General features: G+C 40.0%; 1 protein-coding gene across 4 annotated transcripts in view; it reads right to left on the reverse strand.

Moving 5' to 3' along the window:
* Nucleotides 1-23,918, reverse strand: part of GRIA1 (glutamate ionotropic receptor AMPA type subunit 1) — a 299,091-nt gene that overhangs the window by 43,283 nt on the left and 231,890 nt on the right. For all 4 annotated transcript variants that reach the window (XM_072824421.1, XM_072824420.1, XM_072824419.1 and 1 more), the window contains one exon: nt 1,069-1,267. In XM_072824421.1, coding sequence (XP_072680522.1) covers nt 1,069-1,267 — 199 coding nt within the window. The remainder of the gene's footprint in view (nt 1-1,068; nt 1,268-23,918) is intronic.

Consider the following 23,918-nt stretch of genomic DNA (forward strand, 5'->3'; position numbering starts at 1 on the left):
CTAAATCCTCTCTAATGAAAGGATTCAATGAGATAATTCACGTAGGGTGTGCTAGCACAGGACCTGATTACCTAGTAAGTGCTAGGTGAGTGGTAGCAATTGTTTATCATTTTTCTTTCATCAAAATATGGTAACTCCATGTGATATTTGTTCAGCTTTTAGGATGAACATGTCTACAGTCCAGGAAACTATAGGTTTATCTGCTTTGGAGCATTGTTCAAGTTGTCCCCTTTGCCTGGAATGTAATTAGCCAACCCAGGTCTGCCCTAGTTTCATGATGTCTACATGTTTTTAGTGGCTATAAATCCTTACCCCTTCTCCAAAATCACCCCAAATGCCTATACCCTAAAACCCTAATGGGAAACAGAGCCTTGTGTTGTAGACCCTAATCTCCTTTAATTTTATAATGACTCCTTAAGGTAGCTATTACTCTCCAGACTTTATAGGTGAGGAAACGGTGTCAAAGAGGCTAAGGGACAGAGAACAAGGACAGAGCCAGGTCTGGCCAGCTGACTCTAGGTCTAGCTGACCCTAGGCTTCTGCTCCTCTGCCTTCACTTGCTGCTTCCAGCCACATGACATCTCCACCATCTCCACTCTCACTTCACATTTTCTCTCTCCTGGCACTGTTAAATAGACCACCTGTTAACAGTAATTGTTTTCCATATACCATCTTCTTATTTGTCAGGTCTCTAAGGAGAGGACAAAAAGGGTATCAGGTCTGGACCTTGTCCCTAAGTTGGTCCTAGTCAATTACTAATTATATTGCAAGTATGTGTGGCAGCAGGGAAAAAACTGCATGTCATATCCTTTGCAGCCTTCAGAGAACTTGGCATAGGCTGTAATATGTAAGGGTCTGGTTCAATGCAAGAGCTTTGAAGTTATCACAAATGTAGAAATGTACATTTCTCAGGGATTTGTAGAAAGCTGAGAATTGCTCTGGGTTTCCCTGATTTGTACTATGTGAAGCAGTTGCCCTGGTTGCCTCCAATCATATGCTTCTTAGTGAGTATATTTTAATGACAGGTTCTCTTTTGTGAAGGTGCCTTAGGACAAGGGATGTTCCTACCCTGAAGAATTCCTTAGTGGACCCTGCTTCCAGGGTCCCATAAGCGATTTCCGTTTGCTTCGCTAGGTCCTCAGCACTCTCGATGGGAGACACCATCCTCTCCACGGTCAGGAAGGCAGCCAGGTTGGCTGTGTATGAGGAGATGATGATCAAGGTGAAGAACCACCAGACACCACCAACGATGCGGCCAGACAGGGACCTGCAGGCCAAAGGGAAGAGGTGTCAGAAGCATAGACATCAACTGCAGAATGCTATAGGGAAGGGCCAAGGGACAGCCTAAGCCCTGTCAGCAGAGCTGTCAAACCCTATTTCACCCTTCTCCTCTGTCAGCTAGATGTGAGAATTCATATGTCAGAGAGATTCTCCTTGGCATTTTGTTCCTTATCACAGATAAAGACCTATGTGGTTGCTATTCTTCAGGGGTGATAAAACCCCACAGGCATATATTCACACCACTTTTGCACATACATATACATCAATACATGTGCCAACAAAGACAGATATGTCAACACTTGTCCACAAAATCACACACATGTACAAACATCCTTTTAAATGGAGTTACATACACACTAAGTATTTGTGCACACATATATGAATGCAGATGCATTTATACACATGTACAATTTTGATCATGTTCAGAAATGTTTCCAGACTGCCTTCTCATTGTTGTTCTTTTGGCCATCAAAGGTCACCAAAATGGTGGACTAGAAGGAAGGGAAGGGAGAATGGATTGGAGACAGAATGACAACAACTATACTCTAGCCAGTTTGGGGGAATGTCACTGCTGAGGGCAGCCATAATGCTCTCCTCTACCACAGAGAAAGAGTTTGGCTGAAGTAAAAGACAAAGAATATTTTGTACTGGATCAAAATGTTAACTCTGACAATGATAAATGAGGTGAGAAATTGATCTTTGGTTTTCTTAGAGTCCTATTCTCCTCTTATGCCCAACAATGAAGAAAAATAGGAATATCAAGAATTCTATAGTGATCTTTCAGCTTTGGCTAGGAGATTTCCAATTCTAGAACATTTTTCCAAAGATATTTCAAAATTATGTCCATATCATATATATATATGATATGTCCATGTCCATGTCCCATAGAATGATTAATGATTTAATGTGGTGGACGGACAGGGCATCAGATTATGCCAAATCATATAGTGATAAAGTTATTTGCATTCTATTTCTCTTTCCATCCAGCTCAATTTGTTAAGGAAGTGTCATCCTGGAGTTACTGTAACTTTACATCCTTTCTAACATGTGCCCTGACAGCCTCAAGCTCAGAGCTTTTAGTAGGTGACAGTGCTTAAGTAAAACCTAATATTTAACAACTGAAGAAATCACCAATTCAACCCATGAATATACAGATAAAGAAACTTGAGTCTCAAATCACACTGACCCATGAGCAGAACCCAGGCCTGCCAGTTTGTGTAATTATTCCACACTGTTCTCAACATTCTGGTCAACATTCTCTATGTTATTCCCATGTTCCTGTGTGTTTCACTTTGTTTCCATTTCTTGGGGGCTCCTTTTCGTTCTAGGCAGACAGTGCTCACTTCAAAAAATTCAACAAATATTTGTTATTGCTTGCTGTATGGAAAATAATGTCCTTAGAGGCTTCACATTGAAAGGGAAATAAAAGGAAATTTGTTCAAAGGAATGATACCAGGAGAGTGGAGCAAAGCTATGTTATGTGAAGAATAGCTGCAGGAGGAGGGGACAGGAAGAAAAGACTCAGAGAGAGGTGTTCACTGAAGGATTGACATGAGATTGGTACTATGAAACCTGATTTAGGAGTATTTGGCAGAAATTTCAGAAAAACAAACACTAAATATAAAGAAGTGGGTATTTTATTTAAGGTGGCGCAACCTGAGGGTGAGAGTAAGTTTCCCCATTTCTGAAGATGTTCAAGTAGTAGACCTTTACAGAGATGTTGTATTTGGTGCTCACTCTTACTCCCCCAGGGTATAGAGTGCTGGGGACATATGTCGACTTAGAGGCAGGGTCAAACATCACAAGGGCCCAGCCTTCTTTTATACTCTTCCATCTATGAGTTTCTGTGATTTGAAATCATAAACAGGTAGACCAGGCTTCATGGCTTCCATTGGGCAGTCAAACAAAATGATACACACAAAGGCAAAAGTATTCTCCCCATGCTTCAAGACTAGTACACATCTGTACTCCAAATCACACCAGTCTTCTGATAACTAGTCCAGTGTTTTCTTCACCTTAGGAGGAGGTAAATATTAGCGTTCTGAGGCTTTGTTGAAGATGATGCTCTTTTCTCAGGTCTGGGTGACCCGAGTGGCATCTAAACTAGACGCCAGCCCTTATCTTCCCCTTCCTCTGCCTAATCAGCCTGAGTGGTCTTTTCAAAAACATTAATTGTATCATGTTGCTTCTTTGCGTAAAATCCATGAAATCCCTTCTCTTACACTTGAAATAAAATTTAAACTCCTTGGTAACCCTTAAGACCCTATGTGCTCTGGCCCGTAACTTGCTCTCCAGTATCTCCACAACATGGGCTTTGGGCTTTGTTTGGTCCTTCCTACTCAAAATGCTCACACCCTTATCACATGCCATTCTCCTCCCTGATAATTGCATCAACCCTATTCATCCTCCAGACCTCACCTGACCCAGTACTTTTTCAGCATTCAGACTTAAGACTCTCAGAGCCCCATGCAGCTCACATTGCAGTTGAAATCTGATTTCTGTTGGTGTAATTGTTGACAGTCTATTGCTTCCCTAGATTATAAGCTCTATAAGAGTAAAGAACCTTATAGTACCTAGCCTAGAGTGGGCCTCAATAACATGTGGATGCATGAATGTCAAGTCTCTCATAACCTGGTAGTTCTATTCACATTGCATTTGGATTCTAGAGACCTGGAATATTTTTCAGAGCCAGGAGAATCCAAACTTGCTTAAAGCTTAGGATGCCTGGAGTCAAGTAGTAGACCAAGTGTTCAGGATGGCTACTCCCTTTTCTAACATTACTGAACTGAGAGACCCAACTAAGGTATCTCAAGTTGAGGATTATCTAGTAAAAGTCAAAGCCCTCCCAAGAAATTTCCAAGCCAATGTTTCCTTCTTCACTGTTCTCCTTTAATTCATATTTATCTGGTAGGTGTTGAGAGCAGCTTACCCTACACACTATTCCCTATATCCCTACCTACTTGATAAAAATAGCAAAGAAGGAGTCTATTGTTTAATAGCCAGTAAGTGTCATCTGTGGAATAACTAGAAGATCAGAGGAAGAGGCTCCTGAAAATGTGACATCATTCCAATGCTTCATTTGCATCTGATCCACATGATAGGAACTCGAGTATAAGGCAATGTCTTTCTTCAATTCAGATCTGGTACAGGCAAAGCTGGGCCTCTATCCAAGAACCCTGCATTTTCTAGTTCTGTATCAAAAGTAAGGAGCCAAGACTGAGTCTTTGCTCTTTGACTGACCAGCCCTATAACCTTGGCAAGTTGCCTGCTCAGCTGGGCCTCGATCTACTCATAGGGTGATACAACTCTATGTCATGGTGAGAAACCAAAACTTTCAGTACTAGACTTAGTTGATTATTTTCCTTTAATGGATTTAAAGCTATTGGAATTATTTTTTTTAAGATTTTATTTATTTATTCATGAGACACACACACACACACACACACACACACACACAGAGGCAGAGACACAGGCAGAGGGAGAAGCAGGCTCCATGCAGGGAGCCTGACGTGGAACTTGATTCTGGGACTCCAGGATCATGCCTGGGCTGAAGGCAGATGCTAAACCGCTGAGCCACCCAGGGATCCCAAGCTATTGGAATTAAAATGGTAGAGGCAAAAGCACTTTGAAAAGTGCTATTGAAATAGCAGACATTATTTTTGAGAGGATTCTTGTAGGAATCTACAGGATAAACTCCTTCATAGGGAAGAAACAGCTGTGATCTTGTCTTCGGAAGTGTGCCTAGTCACCTGAATTTTATTAATCTCATAACTTGGCACAGCTCTTCCTCAAAGTATCTAAGTGATGGAGGATTCCCTATGTCCCTCTAGAGAACTGGTCACAACTTCTATGGCTTGTTGGACTCTTTTTCTTACTTGATCTTATATTTACAGTCTTGCAAAATGGATGGGTGAAGGATGAATATCCCCATCTTACAGATGAAAGATCTGCACTTATGAGACATAAAGTAACTTACCCAAGGTCACAGAGTGCGGCATTGGCCAATCTGGGACTAAGAACCAGGACTTTAAATTTCTTATCCAGTACTCTACACACTGTAGAACATTACTTTCCTTACCAGATTGTGATTGATTTCTAGATGGGCATGGACTTCCTTAACCCATGATATCTCCCTGATGTTGGATCATAGCCAATATTCATTTCTTATAAAGCTCAGTGGAATGTTTGGTATCTACAGAAAGCAGTCTGACCACCAGCATCTTGATAGAATTGGAAACCTGTTTGTATTTGTTTTCTATCACTGCATAACAAATCACCACAAACTTAGCACCTTCTAGCAGTACTCATTCATAGTTCTCAATATCATATGTCAATGTCATAAATGGTGATTTTAGTACTATTTCAATTATGTGACAAGTAAGAAAGCAGTACTAAGTAGACACAGAAGGGCTTGATAATTAATCTGCTGACAGGGATCAGGGAGAGTTACTAGAGGAGGAGAAAACTGTGCTAGGTTTTGGAGTATAAGTAGGAGACTGCCAAGCAGAAAGATGCCGAGGGTAGGAGAAGGCTCAGCAGATAGAGGTAAAAGGAAGAGGTAGTGGGATATTATCTCTGCTGTGAACTTCCCAATTATTCCCAGCAGGACACTAAGCAATCCCTTCTGTTTCCCCATCGCGCTACAATCATTCTCATATTACAGTTCAAACCATGCTGCTGTAATGACTTTTTTTAAGATGTTGCTTTGATTATTACTTATGTTAATATTGATCATCAGAGAAGGTGCTGGATTGAACTTGATAACAGAGCAGAAATTGGGAGGGGCAGACTGGGTGAAGAGATCAAAGTGACAGGATTTGGTGATCAATGGGAGCAGGGGTTATGGGGGAGGATAATACTCAAATGACAGTTCATGCCTACTGGGTGAATGGATTCTGACATGCTCTATTGGATGCTGGCCATCAGCTGTCTCTTCTCATAAATGATTTTTTATTCTTTTGTTAATAAGACACTAAATATATTATTAAACATGATGCTAATAGAAGATAGCTAGCTCTGATTGGATCATTCTCTGATTCTGACAGGTATTTCTTGTCCTGATCATGGATTAGGATTCACTAATTAATTGTTTCTAATCTCTCAGCTTGGATTTGTTGCTCTGGCTGAGGGGTAGGCAAATTTTTTGTGTGTAAAAGTCTAGGCAATAAATATTTCAGGCCTTATGTACTACTTGTCTCTGTTGTTGTAGCCATAGACAGCAGGTAAACACATGCACATAACTGTATCACAATAAAACTTTAATACTAAAAACACACAACAGGCTGAATTTGGCCTGTGGACCACATTTTGCTGTCTTTTGCACTCCATCCTACTGTGAATGTCAGACTTTTGATTTAAGTTAATATGTTACAGTAGTTGAGAGATATCTTGACATCTATGTAGTTATTATCACCTCCACATAAATACCCAGATAAAATATTGCAGTGATTCATTTGACAATTACTTTCGTGCTATCCTCAGGGAGAAAGTAGAGGGCACTAGTCAAGAGAATGGGCCCAGTCATCAGACAAAGCAGGATGGAGTCCTGTCTCATTACTTACTGGTTGTATGACTTTGGGCAAGTCACTAAATCTTTCTTTGCTAGTTTCTTCACAAAATGAAGTAATAGCACTTAGGCATTTTTAAGAATTAAAAAGGAAAATACAAATGGATCATGTAGCACAGTGCCTGGCACAGGGTAAACATTTCAGTATGGAGGTAAAGCAGATGGTGTGAGGAGCGACGAACTGCCTGGAGGTGAGGGAGCAGATACCATGCCAGGGACATTCAGGAAAACAGATCCTTGGGATGTGGGAAGTGGAAAGTTATTAAAAAGCAATTAACTTTTGATCCCATCAACCTACTCTCTAAGACCTCTCGACACGGAGTTGGATATGGACATTCTTCTTTATTTCAAAAGCAAATTTCCTATCATCCCCAAGAGGAAGGGGATGGAAGGGATACCTCCTGTGTGCCTTCATTCAGCTGAGCTCAAGAGGTCACTGAGCTCAACCTATTTCCTTTTGTCATCTGCTTCAAATGGCTATTTTTAAAAAGTAATGAAAACATGGGTGTGAAGGTAGAAACTCAGATGGCCTGCCTCTAAATTACTGGGAGAAACAAAAGTCCATCTTGGTTAATTACTGAACTAAGCTATGCTCAGAGAGAGGCTCACTTGGGATCATGTATCAAGGTTCCCAGACCAGTGTAAATAGCTCTGGCCACATGCAATAATTTTACTGATGAGGCCACTTCATCTAAGACACTGCGTCTGAGTGGCCAATTATCCATTTGTCACCAGCTGCAAATCACTCAGCACTTCCCTGGCTAGCAGGAGTGACTCATTTTAATTGCCCTAGCTGCTGGTCACTGTGTTTCAGCACTGTGACAGGGGGAAGGCCTTGGACTCTTATGGTGAGTCCCAGGGATGGGAAGCTGAGGGTTGGACAATAAGTTCTAAGGAAAGCCCCAGTACTCTTTGAGCTAGTACCCTGTTTGCAGCACGTGCATAGTTAGGTTTCAAAGAAGAGTGGTTTTTGTCTTCTTCGGTGAAATTTCTGTTCATGTCGTTTGCCCATTTCATGATTGGATTGTTTGTTTCTTTGCTGTTGAGTTTAATAAGTTCTTTATAGATCTTGGATACTAGCCCTTTATCTGATATGTCATTTGCAAATATCTTCTCCCATTCTGTAGGTTGTCTTTTAGTTTTGTTGACTGTTTCTTTTGCTGTGCAGAAGCTTTTGATCTTGATTAAGTCCCAATAATTCATTTTTACTTTTGTTTCTCTTGCCTTCATAGATGTGTCTTGCAAGAAGTTGCTGTGGCCAAGTTCAAAAAGGGTGTTGCCTGTGTTCTCCTCGAGGATTTTGATGGATTCTTGTCTCACATTTAGATCTTTCACCCATTTTGAGTTTATCTTTGTGTATGGTGTTAGAGAATGGTCCAGTGTCCTTCTGCACGTGGCTGTCCAATTTTCCCAGCACCATTTATTGAAGAGACTGTCCTTTTTCCAGTGGATAGTCTTTCCTGCTTTGTCAAATATTAGTCGACCATAGAGCTGAGGGCCCATTTCTGGGCTTTCTATTCTGTTCCAGTGATCTATGTGTCTCTTTTTGTGCCAGTACCATACTATCTTGATGATCACAGCTTTGTAGTACAACTTGAAATCCGGCATTGTGATGCCCCTGGCTCTGGTTTTCTTTTTCAATATTCCCCTGGATATTCAGGGTCTTTTCTGATTCCACACAAATCTTAAGATTATTCATTCTAACTCTCTGAAGAAAGTCCATGGTATTTTGATAGGGATTGCATTGAATGTGTAAATTTCCCTGGGTAGCATTGACATTTTGGCCAACAAACACATGAGAAAATGCTCCACATCACTTGCCATCAGGGAAATACAAATCAAAACCACAATGAGATACCACCTCACACCAGTGAGAATGGTGAAAATTAACAAGACAGGAAACAACAAATGTTGGAGAGGATGTGGAGAAAGGGGAACCCTCTTGCACTGTTGATGGGAATGTGAACTGGTACAGCCACTCTAGAAAACTGTGTGGAGGCTCCTCAAACAGTTAAAAATAGAACTACCCTATGACCCAGCAATCGCACTGCTGGGTATTTACCCCAAAGATATAGATGCAGTGAAAGACTGAGACACCTGCACCCCATGTTTATAGTAGCAATGTCCACAATAGCCAAACTATGGAAGGAGCCTCGGTGTCCATCAAAAGATGAATGGAGGGGATCCCTGGGTGGCTCAGTGGTTTAGTGCCTGCCTTCAGCCCAGGGAGTGATCCTGGAGTCCTGGGATCGAGTCCCACATCAGGCTCCCTGCATGGAGTCTGCTTCTCCCTCTGCCTGTGTCTCTGCCATTCTCTCTCTCTCTCTCTCTCTCTCTCTGTGTGTCTCATGAATAAATAAAATCTTTTTTTAAAAAAGAAAGATGAATGGATAATGAAGACGTGGTCTATATAATAATGGAACATCACTCAGCAATTAGAAACGACAAATAACCACCATTTGCCAAAGTGGTTGGAATTGGAGGGTATTATGCTGAGTAAAGTTTGGAGAAGGACAATCATTATATGGTTTCACTTTTATACAGGGAATATAAAAAATAGTGAAAGGGGATTAAGGGGAAAGGAGAGAATATAAGTGGGAAATATCAGAGAGGGTGACAGAATATGAGAGACCCCTAACTCTGGGAAATGAACAAGGCATAGTGGAAGGGGAGGTGGGCAGAGGGATGGGGTGACTGGGTGACGGGCATTGAGGGGGCACTTGGTGGGATGAGCACTGGGAGTTATGCTATATGTTGGCAAATCTAACTCCAATAAAAAATATACCCCCCCCCCCAATATAAAGAAGAGTGGTCTTACGTTCCTATTGTTTTCCAATTAGGTAGGAGTGTAGCATGGGCATAGTTTGCAAAAGAAAGGATGTAGATGAGTTCAGTCATTCCTAAAATGTACTAAATTCTTTCATTCCTTCTGTAAGCATCAGTTTCCACACTTGAAAATGGAGATAATGATTTCCATCTCATGGGTGATAAGAATTCCAGGAGTAAGTCATGTCTTGCACTTAGCACAGACACAAGAATACTAATGGTATTGGTGTCACCAGTAGCAATGGTTATGGTGATGTTGATGATTTTTTCTAGAAACACTCCTCTTAGCTTCTAGACCCCTCTGCTCCTCAGTCTCCTCCTATTTTGCAGGTTTCTCTTTATGTTTTTTTCCGAGAGAGAGAGAGAGAGAGAGAGAGAGAGAACACACATGCATACACATGTGTGTGTGTGTGTGTGTGCCAGGTGGGGGAAGGGCAGAAAGGGAAGGAGAGAGAATCTTAAGCAGGTTCCATGTTTAACATGCAGCCCAACATGACACTTGATCTCATGACCCTGAAATCATGACCTGAGCCAAAATCAAGAGTCAGATGCTTAACTGACTGAGCCACCAGGAGCCCCAAGGTTGTTCCTTTATAGTCTTTTTTGCTCATTCTTCCTTTTTGCCCAATGTCAAGCTCTTTCTGTGCTCAAAGCTTAGGCCTCAGCTCTCTTCCCAACCCTGCCTACCATCTTGCTCCAGCTGACCTCCTCCAGTGCAAGTCCTTTATTCATAGATGCTAACAACTCCCTAATTAATTAATTAATTAATTGATTAATTTTAATGGATATAAACTATTTTTATTAAAAAATTAAAGAAAATTAAAAATAAAGGTGATGGAGGCAGGCAGACAATTTTAAAAACTTCCACTTAATCTAAGAATTATATTCATTGAAAGGTAGAATAAAATTGAACACACAATTGGTTGGTAGTATAACTAAGCTTAGAACTTAAAAAAATTTTAACATTTTCTCATATTGACGTTATATGTCAAAATCACATATAACTAGATCCTGTCTATCTATCTATCTATCTATCTATCTATCTATCTATCTATCTATCCATTTTTTTATTTATCATTATTAATTATAATGGCTAAGAATTACTGTACTAAAAATTAAGAGTAAAAAAAAATCCTTGGAAGACTGCTCTCTAGAAAAGGGGTGAAACTCTTAAAAGTTGGAGCCATAGTGTTTAGAGAGCACCCTACCAGTCCTGGATTCTGTTCTCTGCTGAATGCTGGACTCAGTTCTTTCTACAGATCATCAGTTGGATGGGCCCAGCCTCTGCTCAATGACCTATAGTGGCAATGAGATTTTAAGATGGAGGCAGTTTTGTGTATTCTCAGTCAGGGGTGGTACAGATTTTGTTGGTCCCAAAGTGTGTGTAATTTTGGACTCCTTCTTAAGAAAAAGAATACAAAATTAGGGCCTGGAGGAGTTTGTACAACAGAGGTGTCCTGAAGTTCAAGCTTCATCAGCCTCATAGAAAAATTTTCTTCTGTTCTCAATTATTTCAGCTCTTTTCCAAACTTAGTCATTTTGAGACTTCTTACAACTAGGTTGCTCTACCTGCTTTAACCTGGGTTATTGAAATCTCTTTTTAAGTGCAGTCAAAAATAGGCACAAGATTACAGGTGTATTCCGACTAGCCCAGAATAACAAAGTACTATCATCTTCTTTTTTTTTTTTTTTTTTAAACATTTTTTTATTTATTTATGATAGTCATACAGAGAGAGAGAGAGGCAGAGACACAACAGGCAGAGGGAGAAGCAGGCTCCATGCACCGGGAGCCTGATGTGGGATTCGATCCCGGGTCTCCAGGATCGCGCCCTGGGCCAAAGGCAGGCGCCAAACCGCTGCGCCACCCAGGGATCCCACTATCATCTTCTTTTATTTAAGAACCTTACACCAGTATTACTGCAGTGATAATACTAACTTATTAAAAACTCCACAATACACAGATGATGGAACTTGATTTTAAGTAATCTAAAACATTTGTTTTACTGGGAGAGGTAAATTTTGTTCTTCTCTTCCACTCTACTTCATGAGCTCATATTCAGATGATTTCTCTTATACCACAATCAACAACAGCAAATAATGATTAACACTAGTGAATATTTACTTATTGAATGTGCTAGGTACCATTCTAAATACTTTACACACCTTAACTTATTGATTTACAATTTATCCTCCCCAAATCTGATGAGATAGGTACTTTTACTATCTTTATTTTACACATAAGGAAACTGAGATATGGAGAGGTTAAAACTTGCTCAAGACCCTTACCTCACATCATATACAAATATTAACCCAAATTGAATCTGTAGGCCCTCTCCTGACCTCTAACATGTGTATCTAACTGCCTTCTTGACACCATAAACCTGAAATATTTAAAACAAAATTCTTAATGAACTCCTTCCAAAAAACCCCAAATAAATACCGCATTACTAACTCCTCTCCTTCTTCTTCATCTCAGGAAATGGCATCACTGTCCATCCCACTCTTTAAACCAAATATCAGAGACACATTTCTGCATTAGCTCTTTGTCTTACCCTCACATCTAGTCTGTCCCATCCAGTCATCCCCATAGCTACAGATACCATTCTAGACACTAAGTATTAGTGTCATATTTCATTGCTGCTTTTCTCATTCTTATACAATCCATGTCCACACAATAGCCAGAGGATCTTTTAAAATTATAAATAGTATCATGCTGTTTCCCACCCTACTTAAAATTGTCTCACTTAGTAAAATCCAAATGCCCTGCTTGAGTCAACCTGATCTGGCTCACCTCTAACCCCATCTTGTACCATCTTTCCTGTTATCATCATGCCCTAGCCTCATTGGCCTTCTTACAGTTCCTACCACATACCAAATTCTTTCCCACTTCAGGACTTTTGCAGTTGCTGTTCCCTCTGCCTGGAACTCATTTCTCCGAAATTGTCCCAAACATGCCTCCATCTCCCCATTAAGTTTATGTTCGTACCTCATCTCCTCACATCCACCCCTCTAGGGATTGTCTCTGGCACCCATCTCTCTCTCACCTTACCTTGTTTCCTTTTCTTCATAGTACTTATCATAGTCTAAAATGATTTATATATATATTTATCAATTGATTTGTTATTCATTTTTATTGGTTTCCACTAAAATGTAAGTTCAGTGATGCCAGGGGTCTTATCTGTGTCATTCCCTGCTATATTCCTGGTGCCTAGCATAGTGCCTGGCAGAAAGCAGGTGCTCAATGAACATATACTGAATAAATGAATAATTACATAGTATTTATTGAGGACTGAATATATACCAAGCCTGATGAAAAATAACTAAGAAGTTTCTTCTTAAGGAGATCAGTAGAATGAATATGACTGACATAGAGTAGCTGTGAAATGTGGGCTGGGCTGAACAGCACAGGGAACCATTGATCAAGTGCTAAGGAAGTGCAGAGGTAGGAAAAGCCATGTCCAACTGGGAAAAATATGGAAAAGCATCAGGGAAGAGGGGCCATTGGCAGGGCTGTGCAGGGCAGGCAGGCTTTGAACATTCTCAAATAGAAAGAGAGGCATTTCTTGGGGGCAGGAACAGTCTGTGCTGTGGTGTGGAGATGGGACAAGAAAGTGAACAAGCAAGAATTTCACTTTGCCTCAAAAGTAGTAACCGCCCAACATCCATTTTCTCTGGGTATGGCCTTTGAACTGGACACTGCAGAAGATACTTGGCATCCATTTTTTAAATCCCCATCACTCTCTTTAGCTCAACTAGTCATATCTCTTTTTGATAACTGAGGAAACTGAGGTTCAGAAAGATAATTTACTCAAGGTCACAAAGCAGGTGATGGAACTCATATCAAATGTGAATCCAGATCCATAAAATTAGATCTGGTGTGATTTACTTGTGCTGAAAATGGGTCCAGCTTGGACCAGGGCCATCGCTCTCATCTTTCAAGGTTTACCTTTTCAGGTCCCAAGCACCACTTGCCCACAGTTCCTAGACACAAAGGAATATTTGGCACCATACTGGTGTTAAAAATGGGACTTCCTTCACATATATTTTGGGCTTAAGTTCTTAGAAGAAGCCACTCTCTTTTTATAGCTAGCTGCCTGCTGGCTAGCCCACAATACCAAAACATATGGCTTCCCTATATCCAAAGCCCTCCCTAGAGCTCCTACTATTTGCTGATCCACCAGCTGGTTTCAGAAGTGAGATGGGTTCCAAGGGTCTGGGTCCCTGACTCAGGGCACCAGGTGTGGGCCTGGGTTGTCATCTGTGGCCCAACATATCCCGCATTTGAAGTCCTTAGGTTGGAATGTTGTAGGCTTTTAAAAAATAGGTCCTGACCCATCAGCAAATGGTAGATAAAATAACAAACAGTGTGTGCTTCTGCTCTAATTAATGTTTGGTTATCTCCAGGACAGGGCGTGTATGGAAAGGAGGTACTTAGAACAACTAGTTGAAAATCTTCCATTTCCAGGTATTTTTTTTACCCTGCCCAGTTCCCTGAATGCTCAGACCCCCAACTCCCACGTATCCACAACCAACCTGGCAGGGCAACCCCAGAGGCAGGGAGCATCTGCTCTTCTTCTTCCCCACAGCCCCCTGTTCATTTTACTAAAAGGGACAACACAGCTATTTCTGGGACAATGAAGAGAATTATTAAGAGTTCAGAAATGGTATAATTTTCCTACTCCTGTCCCTGCCATTCATTAACTGTATGGTTTGGAAAAGTTATTTTACATATCTGAGGCTCAGTTTCATCTATCTATAAAATGGTGAGAATAGCAGGAATAACCTAAAAGTGTTGTGAGGATGAGCTCTAATGGGCCTAGCAGGGTACCTGGACCAGAGTGGACTTCTGGTAGAAGCAGCTAATACTATTCAGAAATGAGAGATGACATAGAAAGAAGTTTTAGTAGGCTGTTAAGTGGAAAAAAACAGTTTATAAAATGGAGTATATGACCCCATTAAAAAATTTAGTGTTATTATTTTTAAGATTGAAGTATAGTTGACACACAATGTTTTATTAGTTTCAGGTGTACAACATAGTGATCAATATCTCTATATGTGATGCTGTGCCTACCACAAGTGTAGCTACAATATTTCACCCTACAACACTATTACAATTTTATTGACTGCATTCCCTATGGTATACCTTTTATCCTTATGACTTATTCATTCCATAACAACTGGAAACCTGTATCTCCTACTCCCTTTCATCCATTTTCCCCAGGCCCCTACACCATCCCCTCTAGCCACTATCAGTTTATTCTCTGTATTTATGGTTCTGTTTCTGCTGTTTGTTCATTTGTTTTGTTTTTTTAGATTCCACATATAAATGAAATTATATGGTATTTGTCTTTCTTTTTTTTTTAATTTTTATTTATTTATGATAGTCACACAGAGAGAGAGAGAGGCAGAGACACAGGCAGAGGGAGAAGCAGGCTCCATGCACCGGGAGCCCGACATGGGACTCGATCCCGGGTCTCCAGGACCGTGCCCTGGGCCAAAGGCAGGCGCCAAACCGCTGCGCCACCCAGGGATCCCCAGTATTTGTCTTTCTCTTACTTATTTCCCCTAGCATAATACCTTCTAGGTTTACCCACATTGCAAATGGCAAGATCTCATTCTTTTTTATGATTAATCTCTCTCTCTCTCTCTCTCTCTCTCTCTCTCTATATATATATATATATATATATATATATATATCTCACATCTTTTAAAAATATTTTTTAATTAAATTTTTTTTATTTTTTAAAGATTTTAATTTATTATTCATGAGAGACACAGGCAGAGTGAGAAGCAGGCTCCTTATGGGGAGCCTGTTGTGGAACTAGATCCTGGAACTCTGGGATCACCTGAGCTGAAGGCAGACACAACCTCTGAGCTATCCAGGCATCCCAAATCTTTTATTTTATTTTTTTATTTTATTTATTTTTTTATTTATTTTTTCCACATCTTTTTTTTTTTTAAAGAGAGAGTATGAGCCATGGGGGGAGGGGCAGAGAGAGAGGGAGAGTGAGAATCTTAAGCAGGCTCCATACCTAGCATAGAGCCTGATGTGGGGCTCAATCTCACCACCCTGAGATCATGACCTGAGCTGAAATCAAGACTTGGATGCTCAACTTACTAAGTCACCCAGGTGCCCCTATAGAGCACATCTTCTTTATCCTTTCATCTATCAACGAGCACTTAGTTTCTTTCCATATCTTGGCTACTGTAAATAATTCTGTGAGAAACACAGGGGGTGCACACATCTTTTGAATTAGTGTTTCCATTTTCTTTGGATAAATACTCAGTAGTAGAGTTATTGGATCATATGGTAACTCTATTTTTAAGTTTTAGAAAAACCACCATATTGTTTTCCACAGCATCTGTACCAATTTGCACTCTCACCAATGGTATATGAACATTCCTTTTTCTTACATCCTCACCCACTTATTATTTGTCTTTTTGATTCTAGCCCATTCTGACACATAGAAGGTGATATCTCGCTGTGGTTCTGATTTGCATTTCCCTGATGATTAATGACATTGAGCATCTTTTCATGTGTCTGTTGGTATATGTCCCCATTTGAAGACAGCTTTAGCAGAGATTAAGTGTCTGGATTTATCCTGCTGGCCGGATTACAGGCTCTCTTTCTTTTCTACCTTCTATTTTCTGATTTTCTAAGTGAATACCCACAGTGTTTATAATATAAAGAAAACCGAGGACATACCGGTTAAAATTATGGGTGTGAGATCATCTGACTAGGGTTCAAATCCCAGCTTCTTCTCCCACTGGCTATGTGACCTTGGAGAAGTAACTTAGCTCTCTCTGAGTTTTGGCACACTCAACTGAAAAATGGAGATAATAGCAGGTCAGCTACTCAGTATTACTACTATTCTTTCATCACTAACTTGGGTGGCAAGGAGTCAGGAAGAAGAAAGAAAGGATCAATACATAGGGAAGTGAGGAAAAATCTCCCTGTGAGGTTAATTTTTAGGCTGAGAGCTGAAGGTTGAGCATGATTTATTTTTTTTATTTTTATTTTTTAAATTTTATTTATTTGTGATAGTCACACACACAGAGAGAGAGAGGCAGAGACATAGGCAGAGGGAGAAGCAGGCTCCATGCACCAGGAGCCTGACGTGGGATTCGATCCCGGGTCTCCAGGATCACGCCCTGGGCCAAAGGCAGGCACTAAACCGCTGCGCCACCCAGGGTTCCCTTGAGCATGATTTAGATGTGTGAAGAATCCGGAAGAACAGCATTATAGTCAGAGGAAACAGGAAGAGCAAAGACTCTGAGGCAGGAAAAGGTTTCACGTGTTCAAGGTAATTAGCTGTGTAGTGAGCATATGGAGAATGAGGCAAGGACTAGATCAACAGAGCCTCTGAAGTGAGGGAGTGGGCTCTGGATTTAACCATTAGGAGTCCGGCTCCAGGTGCCATCTCCTCTGAGAAGACTGCCTGCTGATTCTTACCCTCACTTCTAATTTTTTCTGAACTTTTCTACTTTTTTCCTCAGTATCACTCCTTCTTCTGCTCTTTTTTGCTGTTGCCACTACACTAAGTTATTAAATCATGTGAGAGAGTTTAAATTTCCCCATAATTCCCTAGAACCTAATACAGTCTCAATATTTGTTGAGTGAACATGGAACTCCATAAGTAGGCAATCTGTAATGTTTTCCCCTGAGCTATCTATACAGAAAATTATTTCCTGAGCTAATTAATAGCAAAAATATGACTGCACAAGGAATTGTTTATTGTATGAATTAATAAACTGATTTCAAAAACTTCAGAAGCACTGATTTTTGAGAAACTGGTATCTCAGGTAGATCCATAATTCTTACATAGTCCTAAAATCATGTTCCTTCAGAATCCTTGTTCTGAAAAGTGATTGTCATAGAACAAATTATTGCATAAAATTAAAATAATAAAATGTGTTTCTTTAAAAATATTGTAAAAGACTGATGTCCTCCCAAATTTAGATAGCCTCCTACTCTTGGCAAATCTGTGTCACAAGGTTGTGTGAATTATTATAGGTATGGAATAATAACTTTGGATTTCTTCCTTTTTCCTTCAGAAATTCTCACCAAGAACATCCTTCCTTTAATGGAGACATACATAAGTGGAAATGCATTTGGCTATGGGCTTGCTTTGGGCCATGCATAAGTTGGAAGAGGCACTAAGAAATCTCTAACTTCATCCTCATCTTCAGAAGACAGGAAGTGATCTCCTACCTCAGTTCTCAAACAGACCTGGCATTCTGCTCATCACCAAAATCTGGGCCCTAGGCATCTATCCTTGCCTCTGTGCTCCTCATGTGTTCAATAACATGGTATTATTTGTCCCATTATTCATGGAATGTATAGTAGGAAGAATTCTAAGATGGCCCCATAACCTCCACTTCCCCCGCTCATGCTATTTCTACGATTATGTCATATTCCATTGCAAAAGAGATTTTGCAAATGTAATTAAGTTTATTAATCATTTGAACTTAAGAAGAAGGGGTACATTAACTGGGTAGCCCTAATCTAATCTCATGAAACTATAGAAGAGTTTCCTTCGTTGGTGACAGAAGAAGTCAGAGAGATTTGAGATGGAAGGGAATTGATGTGAGGGAGGGGGGCCAAGGAGCAAGGATCAGCTCCTTGAGCTATGTGACCTCTGGAAGCTGAGGGATATCTCTGCTGACAGCTAGCGAGTAAATGGGGATTTTGGCCCAATAATCACAAATAACTGAATTCTGAGAATAGCAGAAATGGATTTGGAAGAGGACCCTGAACTCTAGATGAGAACTCAGCTGATTAACACCTTCATTTAAGTCTTGTGAGAACTAGAGCAGAGAGCAAGTTATGACATACTGGACTTCTGACATAGAACAGGGAGGTATTGTATAAGTGTCGTTTTAAACTACGAAGTTTGTGGTAACTTGTTAGCAATAGAAAACTAAAGTGTGACTGGTTCTTTTGAAACTTCTCTTATGGCTGCCATTTGAGAGTGGCTACAATAAATCCTTAACCTATTGTTCTGTTCTAGCCTCATGCTCCACTTTTTTCCCTTTATGTTCTCTGGGTGAAGTTGGTGATAAAACTGGGATCAAAAGCCAGCTGTCAAGAACTAGGTGGTAACCTTGGATATGTTACCTAACCACTAAGCCTGTTTCCTTACTTATGAGATGGGATGTGGTAGGCAGAAAACTGGCCCTCCAAAGACACGATCCAATTTCTAGAATCTTTAACTATGTTACATTGAATGATAAGAGATATTTTTCAGATGGAATTAAGGCCAGAGACCTTAAAGCAGGGTGATTATCCAGGTGGACTTAATGCAATCATATTGGTCCTTAAAAGTAGAAAAGAACTGTTCAAAGAGATGAGACAGAAAAAGACCCAGGAGAGATTCAAAGTGTCAGAGGTGTTTGGTCCTCCATTTCTGGCTTTGAAGATAAAGGGGGTCATGAGCCAAGGAATGAGGAAGCTAAGAAGAGCCCTCAGCTGAAGCCCTTATTTCCTCAGAAATAAGAACTAGAGGCCTATAACCATAGAAATTCAAATTTGCCAACAGCCTGAATGAGCAAGAAAATGAATTTTGCCTTAGATCCCCCAGGAAGGAACATGGCCCTGCCACAACTTTTATTTTAGCCCAGTGAAACTCATACTGGACTTGTGTTGTTTTTGGTTATGACATTTTGTTATGGCAGTAATTGAAAACTGACACAGGTATGAAAAATAAATATATAAATCATTCAGGATGGAGACTAGTATATATTAAGGGCCTAATCTGTCCTATTTTTTCTCCCTGATTTTTTTATTAGTTGTTCACTGCTCTGGCTACACTCACCTTCCCTGTCCATTCTGAGTATTTTCATTCTTGCATATTATCTTGCTTATTTCTCTCTGTGTATCCTTAGATATCTTTCCCAATTTCAAAATCCGTCTCACATGGTATTATCTCCAAAAAGATTTTCTCAATGCTTTCAGCCAGGTGCAATCCCTCTTTGTGTTTTTGCCAGCTATTATATTATTTAAGCCCTAGGTTATATGAAGGGCTTTCTTTCCATCTTTATCAAATTCTATATGCTATGATATGTTGATATGTTATGCTGTGATAACAAAAGATCCCCCAAACCTTGCTAAACACAACCCAGGTATATTTCCTTCTTTTAAAAAATTTTCATTTTATTTTGAAAACAAGACTCAACATTTGATCTACTCTCTTAAATTTTTAAGTGTACAATACAGCACTATTAACTTTTGTAAACTAACAATGTTGTATAGCTGATCTCTAGAACTTATTCATCTTGTTTCCCTGAAACTTTACACCCATTGATTGACAAGTCCAGATCTTCCCCTCCTCCCAGCCTCTGGAAGTCACCATTCAACTCCATTTCTGTGTATTCGACTATTGAGACACCCCATATAAATGGAATCATGCAACAGTTGTCCTCCAGTAACTAGCTTTTTTCACTTAGCATAATATTTTCAAAGTTCATTCATGTCAAATATTTCAGAATGTCTTCTACCCTTTTTAAGGATGAATAGATTCTATTGGATATATATATATATATATATATATATATATATATATATATATATACCACATTTTTAAAATTCATTTATCATTGATAGATATTTAGGTTGTTTCACATCTTGGCTATTGTAAAGAGCGCTGAGAAGAATATGAGGGTACTAACATCTCTTCTAGATCCCGATTTCACTTCTTTTAGATAAATACCCAAAAGTAGGATTGCTAGATGATATGGAATCATCTAGAAGCTGAATCCTGGCCCAGACAGAGAGCCCAGCTTGCCCTCAGGCTGCAGGGATTTAAGTTAAGATTGAATTGACTTTGATGCTGTCACTCTTGGCCATTTATATGATAGATAATAAGTACCTTCTGTGAGCTGGGCCTTGTGCTGATGACACTTACCAGAAGAAGGATCTACTAAGCTGAGACTTAAAGAATGAGTTCACCAGGAAAGGTTGTATTGTAAGGAAGGTTCTAAAAGGCAGAAAAAATAACAAATGCCAGGGGTGCCTGGATGACTCCGTTGGTTAAGCATCTGCCTTTGGCTTGGGTCATAATTCCAGAGTCCTGGGACTGAGCCCAGCTTTAGGCTCCCTGCAAGTGTGGAGCTTGCTTCTCTCTCTCCCTCTATCCCCCATTCCCTGCTCATGCTCTCTTTCAAATAAATAAATAAAATTAAAAAAAAAAAACCCAAACACCAAGGATGTGAGAGTGAAAGAGATAAGTGGTTCCTACCACAGAGGAATGATAGAGGGATACAGTAGGATCCTTCATGGGGAGGGTGCCGGGTAATAAAAAATGAGGCAGAGGAGGAGGCCACACAGGGTCCTGGAGTACTGGAAGGACTCTGTGACAGAAAGTCAGGCACGGAAAGCAGTGGGCAACATGAGCAATCCATATGTCGTGAGAACTTGCCTTGCAGAGAATAGATTAGGGTGAGTGGGCAACAAAATGGGGGCATGGAGATAAACTGGCAATACTGGAGCCCAGATCAGAGGTGATGACTACCTGGATCATATAGAGGCAAGGATGGAAAGAAAGTGAGGAGCTTTACCTAGATTTAGGAGGTGGAATCTCTGTGGGAAGACTGATTGAATATAGAGGGAAGGAGAAGGCTCACTGGTTTCTCAGAGCTCCAGTTTTTGATTGATTATTTTTGCCAGGCATTTTATGAGATGTTTATATTTATTCCTCAGCATACACTATGAAGAAAGTAGTATTTAGCTCCATTTTATGAAAGGAGAAACTGAAGCTTGGCAAGGTTAGGTGTCTTCCCATCAATACACATGTAGCCTGACTCCAGAGTTTACTTTTTAATCCCTAGGCTAGGCTCTCTCCCTTTCCTTGTCTCCTACATTTCTGGTTAAGACATCTCAGAGGAATTTAAGAGCAAAACAAACAAGCAAAGGGAGAAAACAATGAGAGAGAGAGACAAAGCAAGAAGCAGATTCTTAATTATAGAGAACAATATGATGGTTGCCAGAGTAGAGGGTAATGAGGATGAAGGAGTTCACTTGTTGTGATGAGCACAACAGGGTGAGCACATACAGGGTGAGCACATAAAGGGTGATGTATGGGAAGTGTTGAATCATTGTATTGTATACCTGAAACTAATATTACACTGTACATTAACTAACTGGAATTAAAATTTAAAAAGTAAAAAAAAAAAAAAAAGGCATCTCAGAAGAGAATGGTGACATTTCCTGAGATGGGGAACCCTAAGAAGAAGCAAATATTTTAGTAGAATTTTTCCATAATTATTGGTATAAAACCAGCCATATAGGGTCTTGTGCTCATGACACTTCCCAGGCTTCCCAGAAGAAGGATCTACTAAGCTGAGACCTAAAGAATGAATTCAGCAGGAAAGGTTGTTGGCTACTACATAGCCATGGATAATGTTATCTACAGCCTTGCACTTCCCAGCCTGCAGAAAAATCCACTGTTTCCTTTTCTGCATCCTGAGTTCCTGCACACTCAGCACATCTGAGTTCCTGCACACTCAGTGCATCCTTAGGCATGTTCCTGGGGAGCTGGATCTGTCCTGCTCCAGTCCTTCAGCCCCTATTTAGGACCCCAGTGGTGCTGGAGGCCCCTGTATACACCCTTCCTTTAGTTTCTTAACAGTTAACATTTAAATTAGTAATGAAAACCTTCCTAGGAATGAGAAATGGGGTAGGCCCCAGAGGGTAGAAAAAGTACCTGAGAGAAAGGAGGAGAGATACTTGGAATATTAGAGCAGTTGACTGGGGAGCAGCTATGTTAACCATGGACAGGGTACCTACTCTATTTCAAGTCTTTTTTCCCATCTGTATGTAAAACACAAGAGAGTAATGCTTGCCTGCCTCATGATTGTTGTAAAGATCAAATACAATAATAGATGACTCTATTTTGAAAATCAAAACCCTCTTTACAAATGAGAGAACTTAAAGTCATGATTATCACAAGTTAAAATCAGAGACACAAGTACCAGAAGTTACCTTAGGGATCATCAAGGTTGTCCTGATTATTTTGTAGGTGTGGGAAATCAGGCTGAGGTTTAGAGAGATTAAATGACTTTTCCCAAAGTCACCCTCAAAATTAATGTTGGTGCTAGGTTTAGAAAGCAAATAAATCCTTGACTGCAAACTGAGGGTTCTTTCTACTGCGTTGCTTTGGCAGGGTAGAATTGTATTTGACCCTGTGGGTTTTTAGTCAGATTGACTGACATTAATTGTGTAGGTTTGGCTTATTTATGTAATCTTTTTGAATATCTTTTTTCAATCTGTAAAATTAAAATCTTTAGTTATAATTGCTTACTCAATGGGTTGTTAATGAAGATTAAATGAGATAATGCTAGCAGATAATAAACAGTGGTAATGATTATTATAATGATTAAAGCCATTTGTTGTATGTTTGTGATATGTTACCACCCATCCTTCCATTTGAAGATTGACCCACTCTAAACTTAGAGGTTTCCAACCCAACCCAATTCATCCCTGACCTTAATTTTGTCTCCTATATATTTTACTGAGAGAATCCGAGGTGGGGCCACAGAAAATATCATTCCCTATTGTTTTCCAATACTTATTTTGGCCCTACCCCAAAAGTTCCTTGTAGGATCTTAGTTCCTCCAAGAAGAAGGGTGGAGGAGGAGTTTGATTGATGAAGGATTAGAGAGTCCTTTCTGTTTTCTCAGGGAAATCTTTATTCAGAGGTGTGAGGGACTGGGAAATTAGGAGAACCCAAAAGTGTTATCAGATCTCATTCAAGGGAATTGTACTTTGGTTCATTAAGGATAGGATTTAGAATGAATCTCTTCAAGTTAAAGCACCAGAGAAGAATGAAAGCTAGTTAGAATCCAGGGATATGTCATTAAAATGATTTCTGGGTTCATCCACTCCCAAACATCCAGGTATCATAGATAAGGCTAGAGGCTGAGCTGGTCTTCTTGATGAACATAAGCTGTGAATCACTATCACAGTAAGTCTAATCACATCCTGACTATATGCAAAAGTCTCTTGCCTCTGTCCAGATTCCCTGTCCAACTTCAATCTATGAATTTTAATTAAAGGTTTTAGTTTACTTATTACTTCCTTTCTTCTCTTATGGCAATGATTGCAGAAGGGCATAACCTACCAGTATATACAAATGTGTTTCTGATAAGAAGACATGGAAATTTGAGGTTACACTTTTTACAGAAAGAATTATACAGATAAACTTTTATATTATGGGCTTGTTCCAGTTTTCCAAACGCAGTGATTTCC

The sequence above is a fragment of the Canis lupus genome, chromosome 4 (assembly GCF_048164855.1).
Source record: "Canis lupus baileyi chromosome 4, mCanLup2.hap1, whole genome shotgun sequence".
In the NCBI taxonomy this organism is placed as follows: domain Eukaryota; kingdom Metazoa; phylum Chordata; class Mammalia; order Carnivora; family Canidae; genus Canis; species Canis lupus.